Below are 22,308 nucleotides of genomic sequence, written 5' to 3'. Positions count from 1 at the left end.
ACTCCTCGGAAGCATTTTATTTTTAGACTTTTAGCAGTGTTGGATAAATCAAAATTCGACATTGGTAAAATAGTTTACATTATTTGATTTTTGGGTACCATGATGCTGGTGTTCCCGGTAATCTTAGACCGAATCTTTTTTATTTTTTTTGCTGTATCCGCTACCTAATGCCTTCTTTAGTGCCATTCCTGATGCTGTTCCAACAGCACCTAATGTAGCAGCTTTTGATACGGCGGGAGCAGCAGCCGCCAACAGCGCTGGCAGCGCAGCCAATAACGGGAAAAACCCACCTACCTTAACCATATCTTTGACGGCACTCGGAGAAAGATCAATTTGGACACCAGCACCAGCTGATTTAGCTTTACTAAAGTGTTTATGTTGACTTATAGTTATTGATAGTTTATTAGGACCACTTTGAATTTGAGTATTTTTAACGTTAATTTTACTCCGCAGACTTTTGTGGTGTTTGATTGAAGTTTTTTTTTATCTGACCAGGAGTCAGAGTTACGCTAACGTGATCGTATGGCATTATTTATAATAAACGTGATTGATCTAAATTAGATCACATTTTTTCCACAGGAGCGTCAATAATTCTCATTCGGCCGCTAATGCCCTCAAGAATCATGGTTTTATCGCTGAGTATAACAGCAGTTGTTGTAAAATCTTCAGCTGGGTTTGCTTTATTCAGTTTACACTTGAAATATATATCAACGACGAAGTGTTTTACCAAATCAAGATGTTCTAGTGAAGAATAATAGATCGGATACAGACTTGTAAAATCTAACTGAGATATTTGTAAACCGGTATCAATATTTTGATCTCGTCCTAGGAAACTTAATAATCTATGATATGCACGTGCTACCGAATTACTCTCAAAATTCAGCGAGATTTCTTCAGTTGGTTCTTGATGTCCATTTATTCGCAATGATACTTCAGAAACACCATATTTATCAAATATCATATGACTTCGTAATTGTTGACCAGGTCCTGTTGTTCTCGTGGTACTTTGAAGAGCAATTAAGATATGTCTTGGTGCAGAAACACCTTGCTGTGATGCTATATGCCAAGTAAAATAATTATTTGCTGTGGAACTAACACTATCTGTTACTGTTGTCAACCATGAAATTGCTGATTTACCACCTTGATCCATAAAAGATATTAGCTTTTGATCTTCAGCCAGAGAAGGGGTCATTACCGGCATCCACAATGAAAGCTTAGATAATATAACTTTACCATCAGGAACATTAACGACGTCACTTCTCCAAATAGCATCATCGCTATTAGCTTTTCGATGAAGAACAATTGTGTGCTTTGGCCCCGAAAATTACTTTTCAAAAATCCCTACAAAATCCAAAAATATGTGATAATGGAATTACACACGAAAAATTTCTGCGATTACCTTTTAATGTGCTTCTGCGTGCAGCAAATCCCAGATTAAAATTAGGATTAGTATTTATAATCATATTCTCAATAGCAACATTAGCAGGATTAACAGCACGATCTTGTGGCTGTCTTATAATATACTGTTCATGATCAGCGTGATCAGAATTATCTTTGGCGAACATCATACTAGGTCCTGCTGATCTATTAAAATCATCTGAGTATCTTACTAGGCCTATAATCGTTGTTGCAACATCAACTTTATTATTAATTGATTCGATTTCTTTTCCATCGATGTTGTACGTGGCGGTGTGAAATAATGCCATGATGCCATTATTGACAAATCCAATTTTATAATTTACATTATATTCTGGGTGAGCGGCATCAGTTGTTATAAGTTCACCTACAACTTCGATAAAAGCCTCACACGGAAGAAAATCTCTAGTTGTGTCATGTACTTGTATTTCAATTCATCCAACTGCATCGGGAGTTTTTGCGTCGTATGAATAATATTGATAATCTTGCACTGAATCATCTTTACTTATGGGTTCATTTATATCAAATGCAGAGTTAGATATTCGCGAGAACATTTTTATTGTAAATGTTATCTCCTAAAACGAAGACCGCTTCCTGAAATCATGCTGGTATTTACCATTTCATCTTGCTGATTTATCAACGATGTTAATTTTTTATTTGCTGCATCATTTATTATCCTGCTAACATCGTTGGGCATCACCGCGGTACTCGGTAACACAATAGGTTTTTTTCGGCGTACTAAATTTAGTACTTTGACAGCACTATACACTTTGCTGGCGGCGGCACCAATATCGGTGACGGCTTTATCGCGAATAAAGTCCATTGCCTTAATTGATAACTGTTTTGCGATTGGTCCGACTTTAGGAACTATTCGCGTAACAAAACCTTTAATATCATCACCTAATCCGTTTCCGTAAGTTAATTTATATACCGGTAATCGTGAGTTTACCACTCGGACCTGCACGGGTCTACGATAATTTTTGTGTATTATCATCTTATTTAATTATTTGTCTTTAACTAGTCGCTATAATCGTCGATGAGTTCATCAATGAGATTTCGATACACGCTAATATCCATGATGCCACCCTGAAATAATCTCCAACAAATATCAGTTGCTTCGTTGGTTATTTCGTGTGAATTATTTCCAGCTCGTTTTCCTCCAATAAGAACTTCTAACCGAGATACATCATTGACAACGTTGTCAGGGCAGACAGAATTATGACCGCTACCGGTAACACCGAGAGTTTCTTTTCTTGTTCTATATATATATATATATGTTCCCTAAAAATTTTATAATCCGGATCATCAAGATTAACCTTAGTATTTTTATAAGCAAAATATAACGCGGGGATCCAATCATCTTCGGTCATTTTATCTAAATGTCAATCCTCGAGATATTTTTTTTTTCTTTGTAATCAAATACAGCAACACGAATTAATTTTTCTTGATCTTTAAATAATTTGATAGCGTTTTCTTTAAACATATTTGTAACTGCTATATCTTGTAATGTTTATTTTTCTGGTGGAATAACAAAAGGTTTTTCTTCAGGATATTGTGCTACATCTTGAAATTCTTCTTCTGGAGATTTTGGTCGTTGAGGATGTCTTAGTCGTTCAAATTCTTTTGTTCTTATTTCTTCGACAATTTTATTAAATTCTATATATTCCGGATCTTTATGACCAACCGGTATTTTTTTAGAAGCAAAATATAATAAAGGAACCCAATTATCGTATTTTATACCTTCTCCTGGTTTCATATATTACCTTCTATTATCGTATCCAAATGCAGCAATTTTAGTTTATTCTTCTCGATTTTCAAAAATATCAAGGGCATCTTCCGTAAATTTCACATAAGGTGATTGTCTTTTTTTAGGTTGTTGTGCAGGTTGTTGTTCAGGTTGAGGTGATATTTGTTTGGTTTTTTTGTATTTGCGCAGGTGGAGGTTGTGGAGAATGTTGTACAGGTGGAGGTTGTGGAGAACGTTGCACAGGTGGAGGTGATATTTGTTTTCGTTGTATTTGTGCAGGTGGAGGTTGTTGAAGTTGTTGATGTAATCTATCAAAATACCTATCTATTGCATCACTATATGCAGTAAATCTAGGATCATTTGCTCTAGCCTGATCAGTTCCATAATATACATTAAATATCCACTTGTACCACGTTTCACGAGCAACTGGTCTACCGGCGTACTCAGGTTTTAAAACCTGATCTCGTTGATTAAATGTTATAACTGCAATTACAGCTAGATGATCAATAGTTTTAGATGATCTTATTCCGTTAATACTATTTTCGGTAAATTTTTCGATCGCAGAAACCCTAGCAGCAGCTTGTTCCTTATCATCCGCATCATCATCATGTGTTTCCTCAATTTCAGTTTCAACTTCAGCTTCAGCAGCTTTAGGTTTATATTTAAGTTTAGATTTAGACTTAAATTTAGGTTTAAGTTTAGGTGCATGAACAGGTATAAATACAGGTGCAGCAGGACGAAGTCGAGTTTGTTCTTCAATAGTTTTTAGTACCGGAAGAATACCACGTTTTCTTATATCAGGATCTTTAATATCTCCCAGAAGGATTTTTTCGGTGGTTGTAGCTACTGGTTTAAATAATAACTCAGCTGACTCGGCAAAACCCTGCTTTGCATCTTCAGCTGCTTGTATTTTTCGTTTAACTGATTCTCTCACTGGTAAATATTTTTTATTGCTTCTAGTCGTTCTCGGGCTAATCTTGTTCTAAGTGCTTCTCCAACATCCATATTATTGATATATTAATAATTTTAGTTTAATAAAGATAACTTTTTTATTATTGACAAACAACTACAACAACACCTGATGCAGTAACGGATTTTTGGGTGATTTTTGATCATCGTAGAAACATTTTATTTTGAATTTCAGCCCTTCTGGCAGCAAAGTTTTCTGTAGGCTTTTTTTAATGGGAAATGGCCGTGGTCTGTCTGCCCCCCCCCCCTCCCCCCGCTGCTTAATGTTGTACTACCAGAAAGAAAATATATAGCTGAACCGATTTTTGAAATTTTATCATATTGAAGAAATTGTCACTGGCTGTTTATGTACAAATGTTGAGTGGCGGCAACACTATTGGTTCACAAAGTCTAGTGAAGGAAGCTATGAAAATTTAAACAGTGACATAAATCTTCCAAAAGAATTGAGTGTCAAAAATACAACAGTCATATGGAGATCATTTTTTTTGTTGTTGTCTGAATGCATCATACAAGTTTATTAAAGAAGCAAAAAAGATAAACAAATTCTCCGAAACGAATTAAGGACCTATTGAGAAATTGGTGACTCTGGGAATGTGTCTGGAAATGGAATGAAACAAACTTGTGCAGATAGTTGAGACAAACAAAACTAAAAAGAATATGTGGAATATTGTGCATGAACTAATATATCGGCAAACAAAACAATAATTAGCCCACTGAGTCTGAAGCAAGTGACGTTGTTGATGAGGTCAGAGACCAAGAGGTTCAAGAGCAGGCTCATTAACTGAATGCACTGGGGCCATACGTATAAGAATAGCTTTCGAACTCAATTTTTGTTTCATGGCAGCATTCCGCGAATGAGAAAATAGACATTTCAAAAATAAAACAAAATGTTTTGACTCTCTCATCAACCAAAACAAGAGTTTGAAATTCACGTGAGGATGTTTAAAGTTAAACAGCAAAGAAATTATGGAATATCGCACATGAAAGAGCATCCTCAATAGAAACATGATAACTCGCCCACTGCATCTAAAACGAATGATGTTTTCTTTATGACTTCAGCGAAGGAGATGTTCCGAGCAGAGTAATTAAACAAACACTTGGAGCCATAAGTATACGAATAGTATCTGAACTTAATTTAGTTTACAGAGCAGAAAACCGTGCCACAAAAGAGAGATATAGCAAGTATATAATGCAATTTTTAGCCGCTCTCTTTAGAGGCAAAGTGGATATAAATTCCGATGCAGATTTCAACATTAATGGGTACCAGTGGCAATCGCCTGAAAAACTTTATGTTTATATCTTACTCCATGATGACCTATTTGCGCATACTGAGGCGGACCTGTCTCTTAAAGATGTCTTATTAAATACAGCAGAAGGATTTCGCTATGGTACCATGAGATAGGACAGTCGTAGTTAATTATTAGGCAACGGCTGATTTACTGCATAGTTCTCGTCATGGAGAGTACCAGTGGGTGTGTGATGATAATAACACTGAAAAGAAAAAATAGAAGTGTTTTTGCCAATTAGATGAACGCCTGTGGCTATATGTGTATGAAGCTCCGTGGCACTGGGAAACAACAAATGCAAAGCTGCCTGTATTGGAATATACAAACCCCGTGGTAAAACATGCCATTATGAGTATTGTAGAACACATGCGAATTAAAATGGCCAAAGACGTTCCATTGCTGATTGAGCAGAAAGATCTCAAACATGAACGGTACTTGGAATGTCTTCGAGACCAACATAAATTCGCACACATGGCAAATATGATCCGATCACGTAACCGGCACGAGGGCGTATACCGATGCACCAAAGTTAGTTTGTCCCCGATGGATACCACTGTATACTTACACATTTGATCATCCTGTTATTGCGAACCAAGTCACAATTGACATTGGGAAACGAGCAACACAAATCCTAGTAGCAGTTAGTTAGTCGCTGAAATGAGTTATCATTCCCCTCTCATAAATGCATGTCTGAGAGGATTTGGTGTACCACTAACAAGTCGAGTCCAGCTTAGAATCATAACAAGTGCACATGCAAATTCTCAGACAATAACTGCAGCAACAGATGAGAAACTTATCTAAACACGTACATTTCAGTATCCCAGGAAATTAAACTATTATATAGGCTGATATTTTCTATAATTGTATGACAGATGTATTGTTGAAAAGGGTATTTTGTTACAAGTCAGTGAGCTTATTGCTCCTGCGCATGATGACAATACCAGATGATCTCTGTATTTCATGCAATTAAAACACACAATTATATTATTAATAGAAAAACTGTAACTGACACTCAGTCTTACCGAGGTGAAAAAATAAACGATACCGAACAACAGCTGCGAAACGAAATTACCAAGAGAAACGCGATTATTGTGAAATAAAAAACGCACATCTTAATCGTAGATTATATTTGCGGTCTTGCCGCGGCTACAACTGTATGTCATGGTTGTGGTTGGAATCACAACCACAACAACTATCGTAGATGCACCAATAATGATTATTTTCAGGTCTATATTAATAGTAATTGGTGTATATGGTGGTGCTAGTAAATTAATGTCGATGCGATTACATTCACGAGTACGCGTCTATTCCGAATTACCGGCAGCCACACAGACCAGTCTAAACACGATGAATAAATTGTTCTCGGGAGTGATCGAGAACACAATAACTAGTACTGCCAAGTTTGATACTGTCCTGGCAAAAATATAAAAGCACAGATAGTTTTGAGCACAAAAAAGAAACAATCCAAATTCACAAAAAAGTTAACTTCAAAAACATATTCATGCAGTGTGTAAATTGATCGCTACCATAGACTTGCCTATGTATACTGGCCACTACCATAATGACTGGCCTATTTGAGTACATTCCTTTGGAGGAATTTTATCTTCGTGTCCACAATTACTGAAGAGTACTACGAAACTGAGGTTTGTTCCCATTGACCGACCACGACTGAATTACGTGGGTACTTATGTATGTACAGTCAAAATTACAAGTGAACAGCAGACAAAATTCATATAGAGACTGAATGGTCATGGTTGGTAGAGACGAGGACGAGTGAAAATACCGCAAAGTTAGCCAGTTCGGCACAACCAGCAAGTTTGCACTTCAAATCAAGATTTATTCTATATCAGGCAATCAATCACATAATATAGACGTGCACATTTTTGTGTTTGCCATTAAACTCTGTGCGCTTTATTCCTGTTGGCTCTTAGCACTACTGATACAACAAAGGTAATCAACTCGTCCCATTTTATGTTATATCCGCATAACAAACAATATAACATGTCAGTCCAAAACTCACGTTACTTTCTCTGTGTAGTCCGGTTTTCCTGACAGGTTTCCAGTACGCCACTACTATGTGAAATTCCTCGTAACTTCGTCAACAGCTCATTATTATTATCGTTATTATTATTATTATTATTATTATTATTATTATTATTATTAGTATTATGTGTTTACATGTCTCTATCTATCTATATATCTACATATATATATATATATATATATATATATATATATATATATATATATATATATATATATATATATATATATATATACATATATATATATAGAGTGAGAGAGAGAGAGAGAGAGAGAGATAGATAGATAGATAGATAGATAGATAGATAGATATAAGCATCGTTTTCATGCAAACTCAGTTACACAGCCTAAGACATCTTTTAGTGAAATCTCCATACACATATGACCATTCATGAAAGGGGAGTGATAGTAGCAAGATTTTGAATCTGGCCAACGTTGTGACTGTACTAGACGTCCGATAGAAACGATTTTCATTTACTACTAACTAATCGTCATGATAAGACTATGGTTTAAAACCCCAGTTTGATATGACCACCCATTCAGGATAAATGGCGACAACAAGATTGAGCTTGCTGTGTTCAATGTCTCAATTTAATTTAGGACCAAATAGATCATGGGGTCAATGTGCTTTTAATGTTTAATGCGAATTCTACATTGCAAGTATCATAAATACAAACCTAGGTTGCCGTGGATGGATATCGAAACCGATAGCCATGCGATGTAAAACCGATATACTGTCAAGTGAAAGAGTGAACTGTAAGGAAATTAACCCACCAGAAGGCACAGAAAGAAATAGTTGTGTTTTCGTCACTGACGAAAAGAGTCTGTCTGTCTGTCTGTCTGTCTGTCTGTCTCTGTCTCTCTCTTTATATATATATATATATATATATATATATATATATATATATATATATATATATATATATATATATATATATAATTCCAATTATTATGAATTGACCGCCTTTTCTATAATTTGATTCGCTGTAAACGGTCACGTGATACTGACCTGGATTTGTTTTTTACACATCGAAAAATTCAGCGGACTATTTTAATTTTGATTCCACAGTCCTTTGATGTTAAGTTTTATTTATATCAGCACCTTACACAAAGATAATAATAAGACCCCACCCAACGGTGATTTCCGAACATAATTTACTAACTCCAGTTTAACATCGCCATTAAAAGTTAAAGCATTCTAGTTGTACAGACCCTCCTGCGCACCAATACTCGCCCCTTATGCAAAGAAGGTATATAGCAGGCATTACAAGTCAATCTTGTTTCCGCAGCTGTTAATAAATGTCGGGGTCATATGTCAAGCAAAGGGACTCTATTTCGCTTTTGAAAGATCGAAATGCCTAGAAATTAACAACAATTCTAGCTATAACTCGTGCCATACCCAAGCGTAATTTTAGAAACCAAATGGAAAAGCCTGATATAAATATCATAACAATTGTTATATTAAAATAATTATCATAACAATATATCATCAGCCAGACAGACTATGACGCTCTAAACTATATTATTGTATAAGGAATCGTCCACGAATAGCTTGCGACATAGGACTATGTATTGTGTCTCAGTTGAAAGGCTAATAAAAGAAAACTTTGATCTACATAGAAGCGAATGCTTTGTTGACGACATTTGCTGATCGGATGCAAGAAAGGACTTAAATTGGAAGTATATCGATTAAATTTTTATGGTTGGGTTTTCATTGCTGTGTAAACCGTACCCGATCACTCACAAAGTTAATATAAAGTCCTTCTGAATTTAGTCAGTTTGTGAGTGGTTAGGTAAAATTTGCCCATCGATAAATACATAACAATGAGCATGTAAACGTATTATACATATATATCTGAAAGGCGAGGTTCATTATTTTTTGTTTTACCTGCACAGGACTGAAGTCTCACTGTTGATGTAGAACTTGGTTCCGTAGGACTGTAGCTTTCAGATTTGGAGCTCAAATGGCCTCCTCTCGTTTCCTTTTCATAGTCTGCAAAACTCTTCCTCTGTTCCGGTTCCCAGGTGCATGGCATCTCCTCAGAGGTGGAGTTCTCTGCATATCAAAATAAAAAGAATTGCATCACTTTTCCTTGTCGTCCCTATTTAAACTTTATAAAAAGGAATAATTGATAATTCCAAGAAATTAATCTACTAGTTGAAGTCTTTCAACATAAATATGATTTTCATCAGATGATTGATGCATGCAGTAGCGTTGAAAATGGTATCAATGTGACGATCCTTTAGGCTGTATTAGAAGCACCACTTTCGTTTAAGTCCAACAAGACCATTAGATGAATGTGCTTGTAAAATTTCATGTTAATCATCCAAAATATATATTTTAAGAACTGATGGGAGATATGAATTTTGACTAAATTCTATGAAATAATATTTAGTAGAGAGAGTCAGACAGGCACACAGACATAAAGACATAATTTCACCCACCACAAACCATAAACAGTTACATGTATGATTTTTGATTACTGATTACCAAAAAGTTAGTATCTATCTATCTATCTATCTATCCATATATATATATATATATATATATATATATATATATGCGAATTTTTTCAGGAATCGCCAACTGTTTGGAACCGCTGTGCCAGGTCCGCTCGACTGCAGTGTGCTCCGTGCAAAATTAGATGCTTCCGTCTATTACAATTATCGTTCTATCACATACAATACACAACTACAAGTCGTACCGCTGGTCTTTCCAAAGGGTTCTTCGTACAACACTTGTCGTGGTGCCAAATAAATTTCCGTCCGCGGATTTTGTTGGGGTATCGAATTCGAAATGTGCTTTCTAGTTTCCTCCGCCCGTCCGTACATGTTTTCGATAAACATTCCCGTTTTCTGTTTCGGGACGCAGATCAAGTCGTTCAAGGGGGAGTTCTCTGAATGTGAAATTTATAATAAAATAATGCAATATTATTTTCCCTTAATCTTTATACAAATGAATCATTGCATATGAAAACAAACGAATTTTTTCAGTTAAAACCCCCCTTTAAAGATGACAATCTATTCAGAAAGAGTGGTGTCACCAATATGTTCAATATGGCCGCTGTGATCGGATTTTCGTTAGGAACAATTAACCATAGGATGTCTGTATTAAAGTTTTACGGCAATCGTAAAATGAATTTAGAAGGCTTAACTGTATCTAACTTGTGTTAAAGTACTGACTAGGCGGGTCGAATTTGAATGAGATCAATTGATGTTTCAAAACCACTTGATTATTAACAGTATGTAGAGATTTTGCTTTTGAGTAACAAGTTAATGTAAATACAATATTTAAAATGATCTTAGAAATATGATTTTGACAGAGAGAGACAAAAAAAAGAGACAGAGAAAATTTCCAAAAGCAAAAGATATATATATATATATATATATATATATATATATATATATATATATATATATATATATAACGAACCCGTGACCCAAGCATTGTAATATATGTACTCAACAAAACGAACTGTCAAATAAGGAGAACTGTACCCGCTAAAGGACGCAAAATGTGTATGTGTAAGTCTTGGAATACCGTAAAGTGAATATCTTTCAAATCTTTTATCACACACACACACACGTATATATATATATATATATATATATATATATATATATATATATATATATATATATATATATATTGAACGTATTTCCGCCTGTAGATTGCAGGTGGTGAATTTAGAAGGACCTTTCTTGTTTACGCTTCGCAGTCGGACAGTAAGCCCTCAACATCCATTCCTTGTTGAATGACGCAGAATAGTTCCTCTGCATCCTCTGAATGTTACAATAGGAAACATACACATATCTTTCGGCTTTTCCTTATTTTAAAAGTTATGAAAAATTAATCACTGCTAATACCAGAAAAAGAGAATATAATTAACACATATAGCGGAAGACATCCGAGCTGCATGCGCTTCATTTAGGACCAACGCGACTTCATAAGAGGCCTTCCAGCAAAAATCTTATTTTGATATCACAATCCATTCATTCAGAATGTCGATGAAAAATTATCGATAACTGCCACCGTGGTGCGCTAATTGGATATCTGAGCAGCACCATTTCCCACTTATGGCCATCTAGACCATGGGGTTAATGTGTTTGCAAGGTTTCATGGCAATCCTATAAATACTATAGGCCAATAGGCAAGTAATTAATGTTTTAAATGTACAGACGGATGAAAGAAACAAAAGATTATCACCTAACCTATACTGATCCGTGTATATGTCACATGCAGAGCTAAATAAATTACCTTATAGCGATATATTTCTAAAAGCAACTTTTCCTTGGCTTGTTTAAACAAATTCATTGAGAACCGATCGGATACATGAAAATGGATTAAATTCTCCGAAATAATATATGTTTGAGAGAGAGAGAGAGAGATAGAGAATCAACCTTTTTCGTCTTTAATTGCCGTTCAAAACGAAATTGAGACTATAGGACAGCAGACATTTTATCAAAGTCAGTTGTTCAGGAAATAAGAAAGGCAGCAGACCTAGGCTGTCACGAGCGGATATAGAACTAGTGATCCTTGCATTGTAAATATGATTCTCTTAATTAAATGAAAGTAAGAGAGAGGGGGACTTAACCCGCTATAGGGCGCAAAAATGTACATGTATGATGTATGGACTAGCGACAAAAGTATATAGCTTAAACACCACTTCCTTAAAGATATATATATATATATATATATATATATATATATATATATATATATATATATATATATATATATATATATAAGTGTGTGTGTGTGTGGTTCAGAAATTTGCAACCTTTTAAAACTGAGAGTCATATTCTTTAATTTAGTTATCTTAGTCTGTGCATACAATAAAAAGTACTACTTTGTATTACGCGCTTTTCAAAAGGGTCCAGTGTGGAACTTTTCGCGCGTTGTAGAAACAATTTCTTTCCATTGTAACTTATCAGGTGAAGAATACAAAAGTTACTTTGTAGTTCACTGTTACCGACAAAACAATGTGTCCTACTCAAATTTTAGTTTGCTTTTTTGGAATGCAGAACAAGTGTGCGGAGACTGGTTTATCTGAATGTTAAATAAACCCAATATGCATATATTTCGGTAGTGACAGTCCTGGCAAAAATATAAAAGCACAGATAGTTTTGAGCACAAAAAAGAAACAATCCAAATTCACAAAAAAGTTAACTTCAAAAAAATATTCATGCAGTGTGTAAATTGATCGCTACCATAGACTTGCCTATGTATACTGGCCACTACCATAATGACTGGCCTATTTGAGTACATTCCTTTGGAGGAATTTTATCTTCGTGTCCACAATTACTGAAGAGTACTACGAAACTGAGGTTTGTTCCCATTGACCGACCACGACTGAATTACGTGGGTACTTATGTATGTACAGTCAAAATTACAAGTGAACAGCAGACAAAATTCATATAGAGACTGAATGGTCATGGTTGGTAGAGACGAGGACGAGTGAAAATACCGCAAAGTTAGCCAGTTCGGCACAACCAGAAAGTTTGCACTTCAAATCAAGATTTATTCTATATCAGGCAATCAATCACATAATATAGACGTGCACATTTTTGTGTTTGCCATTAAACTCTGTGCGCTTTATTCCTGTTGGCTCTTAGCACTACTGATACAACAAAGGTAATCAACTCGTCCCATTTTATGTTATATCCGCATAACAAACAATATAACATGTCAGTCCAAAACTCACGTTACTTTCTCTGTGTAGTCCGGTTTTCCTGACAGGTTTCCAGTACGCCACTACTATGTGAAATTCCTCGTAACTTCGTCAACAGCTCATTATTATTATCGTTATTATTATTATTATTATTATTATTATTATTAGTATTATGTGTTTACATGTCTCTATCTATCTATATATCTACATATATATATATATATATATATATATATATATATATATATATATATATATATATATATATATATATATAGAGTGAGAGAGAGAGAGAGAGAGAGAGAGAGAGAGAGATAGATAGATAGATAGATAGATAGATAGATATAAGCATCGTTTTCATGCAAACTCAGTTACACAGCCTAAGACATCTTTTAGTGAAATCTCCATACACATATGACCATTCATGAAAGGGGAGTGATAATAGCAAGATTTTGAATCTGGCCAACGTTGTGACTGTACTAGACGTCCGATAGAAACGATTTTCATTTACTACTAACTAATCGTCATGATAAGACTATGGTTTAAAACCCCAGTTTGATATGACCACCCATTCAGGATAAATGGCGACAACAAGATTGAGCTTGCTGTGTTCAATGTCTCAATTTAATTTAGGACCAAATAGATCATGGGGTCAATGTGCTTTTAATGTTTAATGCGAATTCTACATTGCAAGTATCATAAATACAAACCTAGGTTGCCGTGGATGGATATCGAAACCGATAGCCATGCGATGTAAAACCGATATACTGTCAAGTGAAAGAGTGAACTGTAAGGAAATTAACCCACCAGAAGGCACAGAAAGAAATAGTTGTGTTTTCGTCACTGACGAAAAGAGTCTGTCTGTCTGTCTGTCTGTCTGTCTCTGTCTCTATCTTTATATATATATATATATATATATATATATATATATATATATATATATATATATATATATATATATATATATATATAATTCCAATTATTATGAATTGACCGCCTTTTCTATAATTTGATTCGCTGTAAACGGTCACGTGATACTGACCTGGATTTGTTTTTTACACATCGAAAAATTCAGCGGACTATTTTAATTTTGATTCCACAGTCCTTTGATGTTAAGTTTTATTTATATCAGCACCTTACACAAAGATAATAATAAGACCCCACCCAACGGTGATTTCCGAACATAATTTACTAACTCCAGTTTAACATCGCCATTAAAAGTTAAAGCATTCTAGTTGTACAGACCCTCCTGCGCACCAATACTCGCCCCTTATGCAAAGAAGGTATATAGCAGGCATTACAAGTCAATCTTGTTTCCGCAGCTGTTAATAAATGTCGGGGTCATATGTCAAGCAAAGGGACTCTATTTCGCTTTTGAAAGATCGAAATGCCTAGAAATTAACAACAATTCTAGCTATAACTCGTGCCATACCCAAGCGTAATTTTAGAAACCAAATGGAAAAGCCTGATATAAATATCATAACAATTGTTATATTAAAATAATTATCATAACAATATATCATCAGCCAGACAGACTATGACGCTCTAAACTATATTATTGTATAAGGAATCGTCCACGAATAGCTTGCGACATAGGACTATGTATTGTGTCTCAGTTGAAAGGCTAATAAAAGAAAACTTTGATCTACATAGAAGCGAATGCTTTGTTGACGACATTTGCTGATCGGATGCAAGAAAGGACTTAAATTGGAAGTATATCGATTAAATTTTTATGGTTGGGTTTTCATTGCTGTGTAAACCGTACCCGATCACTCACAAAGTTAATATAAAGTCCTTCTGAATTTAGTCAGTTTGTGAGTGGTTAGGTAAAATTTGCCCATCGATAAATACATAACAATGAGCATGTAAACGTATTATACATATATATCTGAAAGGCGAGGTTCATTATTTTTTGTTTTACCTGCACAGGACTGAAGTCTCACTGTTGATGTAGAACTTGGTTCCGTAGGACTGTAGCTTTCAGATTTGGAGCTCAAATGGCCTCCTCTCGTTTCCTTTTCATAGTCTGCAAAACTCTTCCTCTGTTCCGGTTCCCAGGTGCATGGCATCTCCTCAGAGGTGGAGTTCTCTGCATATCAAAATAAAAAGAATTGCATCACTTTTCCTTGTCGTCCCTATTTAAACTTTATAAAAAGGAATAATTGATAATTCCAAGAAATTAATCTACTAGTTGAAGTCTTTCAACATAAATATGATTTTCATCAGATGATTGATGCATGCAGTAGCGTTGAAAATGGTATCAATGTGACGATCCTTTAGGCTGTATTAGAAGCACCACTTTCGTTTAAGTCCAACAAGAGGATTAGATGAATGTGCTTGTAAAATTTCATGTTAATCATCCAAAATATATATTTTAAGAACTGATGGGAGATATGAATTTTGACTAAATTCTATGAAATAATATTTAGTAGAGAGAGTCAGACAGGCACACAGACATAAAGACATAATTTCACCCACCACAAACCATAAACAGTTACATGTATGATTTTTGATTACTGATTACCAAAAAGTTAGTATCTATCTATCTATCTATCTATCCATATATATATATATATATATATATATATATATATATATATATATATATATATATATATATATATGCGAATTTTTTCAGGAATCGCCAACTGTTTGGAACCGCTGTGCCAGGTCCGCTCGACTGCAGTGTGCTCCGTGCAAAATTAGATGCTTCCGTCTATTACAATTATCGTTCTATCACATACAATACACAACTACAAGTCGTACCGCTGGTCTTTCCAAAGGGTTCTTCGTACAACACTTGTCGTGGTGCCAAATAAATTTCCGTCCGCGGATTTTGTTGGGGTATCGAATTCGAAATGTGCTTTCTAGTTTCCTCCGCCCGTCCGTACATGTTTTCGATAAACATTCCCGTTTTCTGTTTCGGGACGCAGATCAAGTCGTTCAAGGGGGAGTTCTCTGAATGTGAAATTTATAATAAAATAATGCAATATTATTTTCCCTTAATCTTTATACAAATGAATCATTGCATATGAAAACAAACGAATTTTTTCAGTTAAAACCCCCCTTTAAAGATGACAATCTATTCAGAAAGAGTGGTGTCACCAATATGTTCAATATGGCCGCTGTGATCGGATTTTCGTTAGGAACAATTAACCATAGGATGTCTGTATTAAAGTTTTACGGCAATCGTAAAATGAATTTAGAAGGCTTAACTGTATCTAACTTGTGTTAAAGTACTGACTAGGCGGGTCGAATTTGAATGAGATCAATTGATGTTTCAAAACCACTTGATTATTAACAGTATGTAGAGATTTTGCTTTTGAGTAACAAGTTAATGTAAATACAATATTTAAAATGATCTTAGAAATATGATTTTGACAGAGAGAGACAAAAAAAAGAGACAGAGAAAATTTCCAAAAGCAAAAGATATATATATATATATATATATATATATATATATATATATATATATATATATAATATATATATATATATATATATATATATATATATATATATATATATATATATATATATATATATATATATATATAACGAACCCGTGACCCAAGCATTGTAATATATGTACTCAACAAAACGAACTGTCAAATAAGGAGAACTGTACCCGCTAAAGGACGCAAAATGTGTATGTGTAAGTCTTGGAATACCGTAAAGTGAATATCTTTCAAATCTTTTATCACACACACACACACGTATATATATATATATATATATATATATATATATATATATATATATATATATATATATATATTGAACGTATTTCCGCCTGTAGATTGCAGGTGGTGAATTTAGAAGGACCTTTCTTGTTTACGCTTCGCAGTCGGACAGTAAGCCCTCAACATCCATTCCTTGTTGAATGACGCAGAATAGTTCCTCTGCATCCTCTGAATGTTACAATAGGAAACATACACATATCTTTCGGCTTTTCCTTATTTTAAAAGTTATGAAAAATTAATCACTGCTAATACCAGAAAAAGAGAATATAATTAACACATATAGCGGAAGACATCCGAGCTGCATGCGCTTCATTTAGGACCAACGCGACTTCATAAGAGGCCTTCCAGCAAAAATCTTATTTTGATATCACAATCCATTCATTCAGAATGTCGATGAAAAATTATCGATAACTGCCACCGTGGTGCGCTAATTGGATATCTGAGCAGCACCATTTCCCACTTATGGCCATCTAGACCATGGGGTTAATGTGTTTGCAAAGTTTCATGGCAATCCTATAAATACTATAGGCCAATAGGCAAGTAATTAATGTTTTAAATGTACAGACGGATGAAAGAAACAAAAGATTATCACCTAACCTATACTGATCCGTGTATATGTCACAGGCAGAGCTAAATAAATTACCTTATAGCGATATATTTCTAAAAGCAACTTTTCCTTGGCTTGTTTAAACAAATTCATTGAGAACCGATCGGATACATGAAAATGGATTAAATTCTCCGAAATAATATATGTTTGAGAGAGAGAGAGAGAGATAGAGAATCAACCTTTTTCGTCTTTAATTGCCGTTCAAAACGAAATTGAGACTATAGGACAGCAGACATTTTATCAAAGTCAGTTGTTCAGGAAATAAGAAAGGCAGCAGACCTAGGCTGTCACGAGCGGATATAGAACTAGTGATCCTTGCATTGTAAATATGATTCTCTTAATTAAATGAAAGTAAGAGAGAGGGGGACTTAACCCGCTATAGGGCGCAAAAATGTACATGTATGATGTATGGACTAGCGACAAAAGTATATAGCTTAAACACCACTTCCTTAAAGATATATATATATATATATATATATATATATATATATATATATATATATATATATATATATATATATATAAGTGTGTGTGTGTGTGGTTCAGAAATTTGCAACCTTTTAAAACTGAGAGTCATATTCTTTAATTTAGTTATCTTAGTCTGTGCATACAATAAAAAGTACTACTTTGTATTACGCGCTTTTCAAAAGGGTCCAGTGTGGAACTTTTCGCGCGTTGTAGAAACAATTTCTTTCCATTGTAACTTATCAGGTGAAGAATACAAAAGTTACTTTGTAGTTCACTGTTACCGACAAAACAATGTGTCCTACTCAAATTTTAGTTTGCTTTTTTGGAATGCAGAACAAGTGTGCGGAGACTGGTTTATCTGAATGTTAAATAAACCCAATATGCATATATTTCGGTAGTGACAGTCCTGGCAAAAATATAAAAGCACAGATAGTTTTGAGCACAAAAAAGAAACAATCCAAATTCACAAAAAAGTTAACTTCAAAAAAATATTCATGCAGTGTGTAAATTGATCGCTACCATAGACTTGCCTATGTATACTGGCCACTACCATAATGACTGGCCTATTTGAGTACATTCCTTTGGAGGAATTTTATCTTCGTGTCCACAATTACTGAAGAGTACTACGAAACTGAGGTTTGTTCCCATTGACCGACCACGACTGAATTACGTGGGTACTTATGTATGTACAGTCAAAATTACAAGTGAACAGCAGACAAAATTCATATAGAGACTGAATGGTCATGGTTGGTAGAGACGAGGACGAGTGAAAATACCGCAAAGTTAGCCAGTTCGGCACAACCAGCAAGTTTGCACTTCAAATCAAGATTTATTCTATATCAGGCAATCAATCACATAATATAGACGTGCACATTTTTGTGTTTGCCATTAAACTCTGTGCGCTTTATTCCTGTTGGCTCTTAGCACTACTGATACAACAAAGGTAATCAACTCGTCCCATTTTATGTTATATCCGCATAACAAACAATATAACATGTCAGTCCAAAACTCACGTTACTTTCTCTGTGTAGTCCGGTTTTCCTGACAGGTTTCCAGTACGCCACTACTATGTGAAATTCCTCGTAACTTCGTCAACAGCTCATTATTATTATCGTTATTATTATTATTATTATTATTATTATTATTATTAGTATTATGTGTTTACATGTCTCTATCTATCTATATATCTACATATATATATATATATATATATATATATATATATATATATATATATATATATATATATATATATATATATATATATAGAGTGAGAGAGAGAGAGAGAGAGAGAGAGAGAGAGAGATAGATAGATAGATAGATAGATAGATATAAGCATCGTTTTCATGCAAACTCAGTTACACAGCCTAAGACATCTTTTAGTGAAATCTCCATACACATATGACCATTCATGAAAGGGGAGTGATAATAGCAAGATTTTGAATCTGGCCAACGTTGTGACTGTACTAGACGTCCGATAGAAACGATTTTCATTTACTACTAACTAATCGTCATGATAAGACTATGGTTTAAAACCCCAGTTTGATATGACCACCCATTCAGGATAAATGGCGACAACAAGATTGAGCTTGCTGTGTTCAATGTCTCAATTTAATTTAGGACCAAATAGATCATGGGGTCAATGTGCTTTTAATGTTTAATGCGAATTCTACATTGCAAGTATCATAAATACAAACCTAGGTTGCCGTGGATGGATATCGAAACCGATAGCCATGCGATGTAAAACCGATATACTGTCAAGTGAAAGAGTGAACTGTAAGGAAATTAACCCACCAGAAGGCACAGAAAGAAATAGTTGTGTTTTCGTCACTGACGAAAAGAGTCTGTCTGTCTGTCTGTCTGTCTGTCTCTGTCTCTCTCTTTATATATATATATATATATATATATATATATATATATATATATATATATATATATAATTCCAATTATTATGAATTGACCGCCTTTTCTATAATTTGATTCGCTGTAAACGGTCACGTGATACTGACCTGGATTTGTTTTTTACACATCGAAAAATTCAGCGGACTATTTTAATTTTGATTCCACAGTCCTTTGATGTTAAGTTTTATTTATATCAGCACCTTACACAAAGATAATAATAAGACCCCACCCAACGGTGATTTCCGAACATAATTTACTAACTCCAGTTTAACATCGCCATTAAAAGTTAAAGCATTCTAGTTGTACAGACCCTCCTGCGCACCAATACTCGCCCCTTATGCAAAGAAGGTATATAGCAGGCATTACAAGTCAATCTTGTTTCCGCAGCTGTTAATAAATGTCGGGGTCATATGTCAAGCAAAGGGACTCTATTTCGCTTTTGAAAGATCGAAATGCCTAGAAATTAACAACAATTCTAGCTATAACTCGTGCCATACCCAAGCGTAATTTTAGAAACCAAATGGAAAAGCCTGATATAAATATCATAACAATTGTTATATTAAAATAATTATCATAACAATATATCATCAGCCAGACAGACTATGACGCTCTAAACTATATTATTGTATAAGGAATCGTCCACGAATAGCTTGCGACATAGGACTATGTATTGTGTCTCAGTTGAAAGGCTAATAAAAGAAAACTTTGATCTACATAGAAGCGAATGCTTTGTTGACGACATTTGCTGATCGGATGCAAGAAAGGACTTAAATTGGAAGTATATCGATTAAATTTTTATGGTTGGGTTTTCATTGCTGTGTAAACCGTACCCGATCACTCACAAAGTTAATATAAAGTCCTTCTTAATTTAGTCAGTTTGTGAGTGGTTAGGTAAAATTTGCCCATCGATAAATACATAACAATGAGCATGTAAACGTATTATACATATATATCTGAAAGGCGAGGTTCATTATTTTTTGTTTTACCTGCACAGGACTGAAGTCTCACTGTTGATGTAGAACTTGGTTCCGTAGGACTGTAGCTTTCAGATTTGGAGCTCAAATGGCCTCCTCTCGTTTCCTTTTCATAGTCTGCAAAACTCTTCCTCTGTTCCGGTTCCCAGGTGCATGGCATCTCCTCAGAGGTGGAGTTCTCTGCATATCAAAATAAAAAGAATTGCATCACTTTTCCTTGTCGTCCCTATTTAAACTTTATAAAAAGGAATAATTGATAATTCCAAGAAATTAATCTACTAGTTGAAGTCTTTCAACATAAATATGATTTTCATCAGATGATTGATGCATGCAGTAGCGTTGAAAATGGTATCAATGTGACGATCCTTTAGGCTGTATTAGAAGCACCACTTTCGTTTAAGTCCAACAAGACCATTAGATGAATGTGCTTGTAAAATTTCATGTTAATCATCCAAAATATATATTTTAAGAACTGATGGGAGATATGAATTTTGACTAAATTCTATGAAATAATATTTAGTAGAGAGAGTCAGACAGGCACACAGACATAAAGACATAATTTCACCCACCACAAACCATAAACAGTTACATGTATGATTTTTGATTACTGATTACCAAAAAGTTAGTATCTATCTATCTATCTATCTATCCATATATATATATATATATATATATATATATATATATATATATATATATATATATATATATATATATATATGCGAATTTTTTCAGGAATCGCCAACTGTTTGGAACCGCTGTGCCAGGTCCGCTCGACTGCAGTGTGCTCCGTGCAAAATTAGATGCTTCCGTCTATTACAATTATCGTTCTATCACATACAATACACAACTACAAGTCGTACCGCTGGTCTTTCCAAAGGGTTCTTCGTACAACACTTGTCGTGGTGCCAAATAAATTTCCGTCCGCGGATTTTGTTGGGGTATCGAATTCGAAATGTGCTTTCTAGTTTCCTCCGCCCGTCCGTACATGTTTTCGATAAACATTCCCGTTTTCTGTTTCGGGACGCAGATCAAGTCGTTCAAGGGGGAGTTCTCTGAATGTGAAATTTATAATAAAATAATGCAATATTATTTTCCCTTAATCTTTATACAAATGAATCATTGCATATGAAAACAAACGAATTTTTTCAGTTAAAACCCCCCTTTAAAGATGACAATCTATTCAGAAAGAGTGGTGTCACCAATATGTTCAATATGGCCGCTGTGATCGGATTTTCGTTAGGAACAATTAACCATAGGATGTCTGTATTAAAGTTTTACGGCAATCGTAAAATGAATTTAGAAGGCTTAACTGTATCTAACTTGTGTTAAAGTACTGACTAGGCGGGTCGAATTTGAATGAGATCATTGATGTTTCAAAACCACTTGATTATTAACAGTATGTAGAGATTTTGCTTTTGAGTAACAAGTTAATGTAAATACAATATTTAAAATGATCTTAGAAATATGATTTTGACAGA

General features: G+C 34.5%; 1 protein-coding gene across 4 annotated transcripts in view; it reads right to left on the bottom strand.

Moving 5' to 3' along the window:
* The window catches only part of LOC149802280 (uncharacterized), a 101,708-nt gene that overhangs the window by 18,323 nt on the left and 61,077 nt on the right, over positions 1 to 22,308 (bottom strand). For 3 of the 4 annotated variants that reach the window (XR_016420802.1, XM_089956707.1, XM_089956708.1), the window contains 6 exons: positions 21,691 to 21,882; positions 20,840 to 21,007; positions 15,900 to 16,091; positions 15,055 to 15,222; positions 10,167 to 10,358; positions 9,350 to 9,517 (listed from right to left, as the gene is read on the bottom strand). Coding sequence is in view for 3 of the 4 variants with exons in the window: in XM_089956707.1 (XP_089812833.1) it covers positions 9,350 to 9,517; positions 10,167 to 10,358; positions 15,055 to 15,222; positions 15,900 to 16,091; positions 20,840 to 21,007; positions 21,691 to 21,882 (1,080 nt within the window). In the remaining variant the exon portion in view is untranslated. Of the gene's footprint in view, positions 1 to 4,520; positions 5,624 to 9,349; positions 9,518 to 10,166; positions 10,359 to 15,054; positions 15,223 to 15,899; positions 16,092 to 20,839; positions 21,008 to 21,690; positions 21,883 to 22,308 lie in introns of those variants that run through there. The other variant, XM_089956709.1, reaches the window with a different exon arrangement.

The sequence above is a fragment of the Sinohyriopsis cumingii genome, chromosome 4 (assembly GCF_028554795.1).
Source record: "Sinohyriopsis cumingii isolate HCF-2022 chromosome 4, ASM2855479v2, whole genome shotgun sequence".
Classification (NCBI taxonomy): Eukaryota; Metazoa; Mollusca; class Bivalvia; order Unionida; family Unionidae; genus Sinohyriopsis; species Sinohyriopsis cumingii.
The sequence above is the reverse complement of the archived record's forward strand: the minus strand, read 5'-3'. Positions and strand labels throughout refer to the sequence as shown.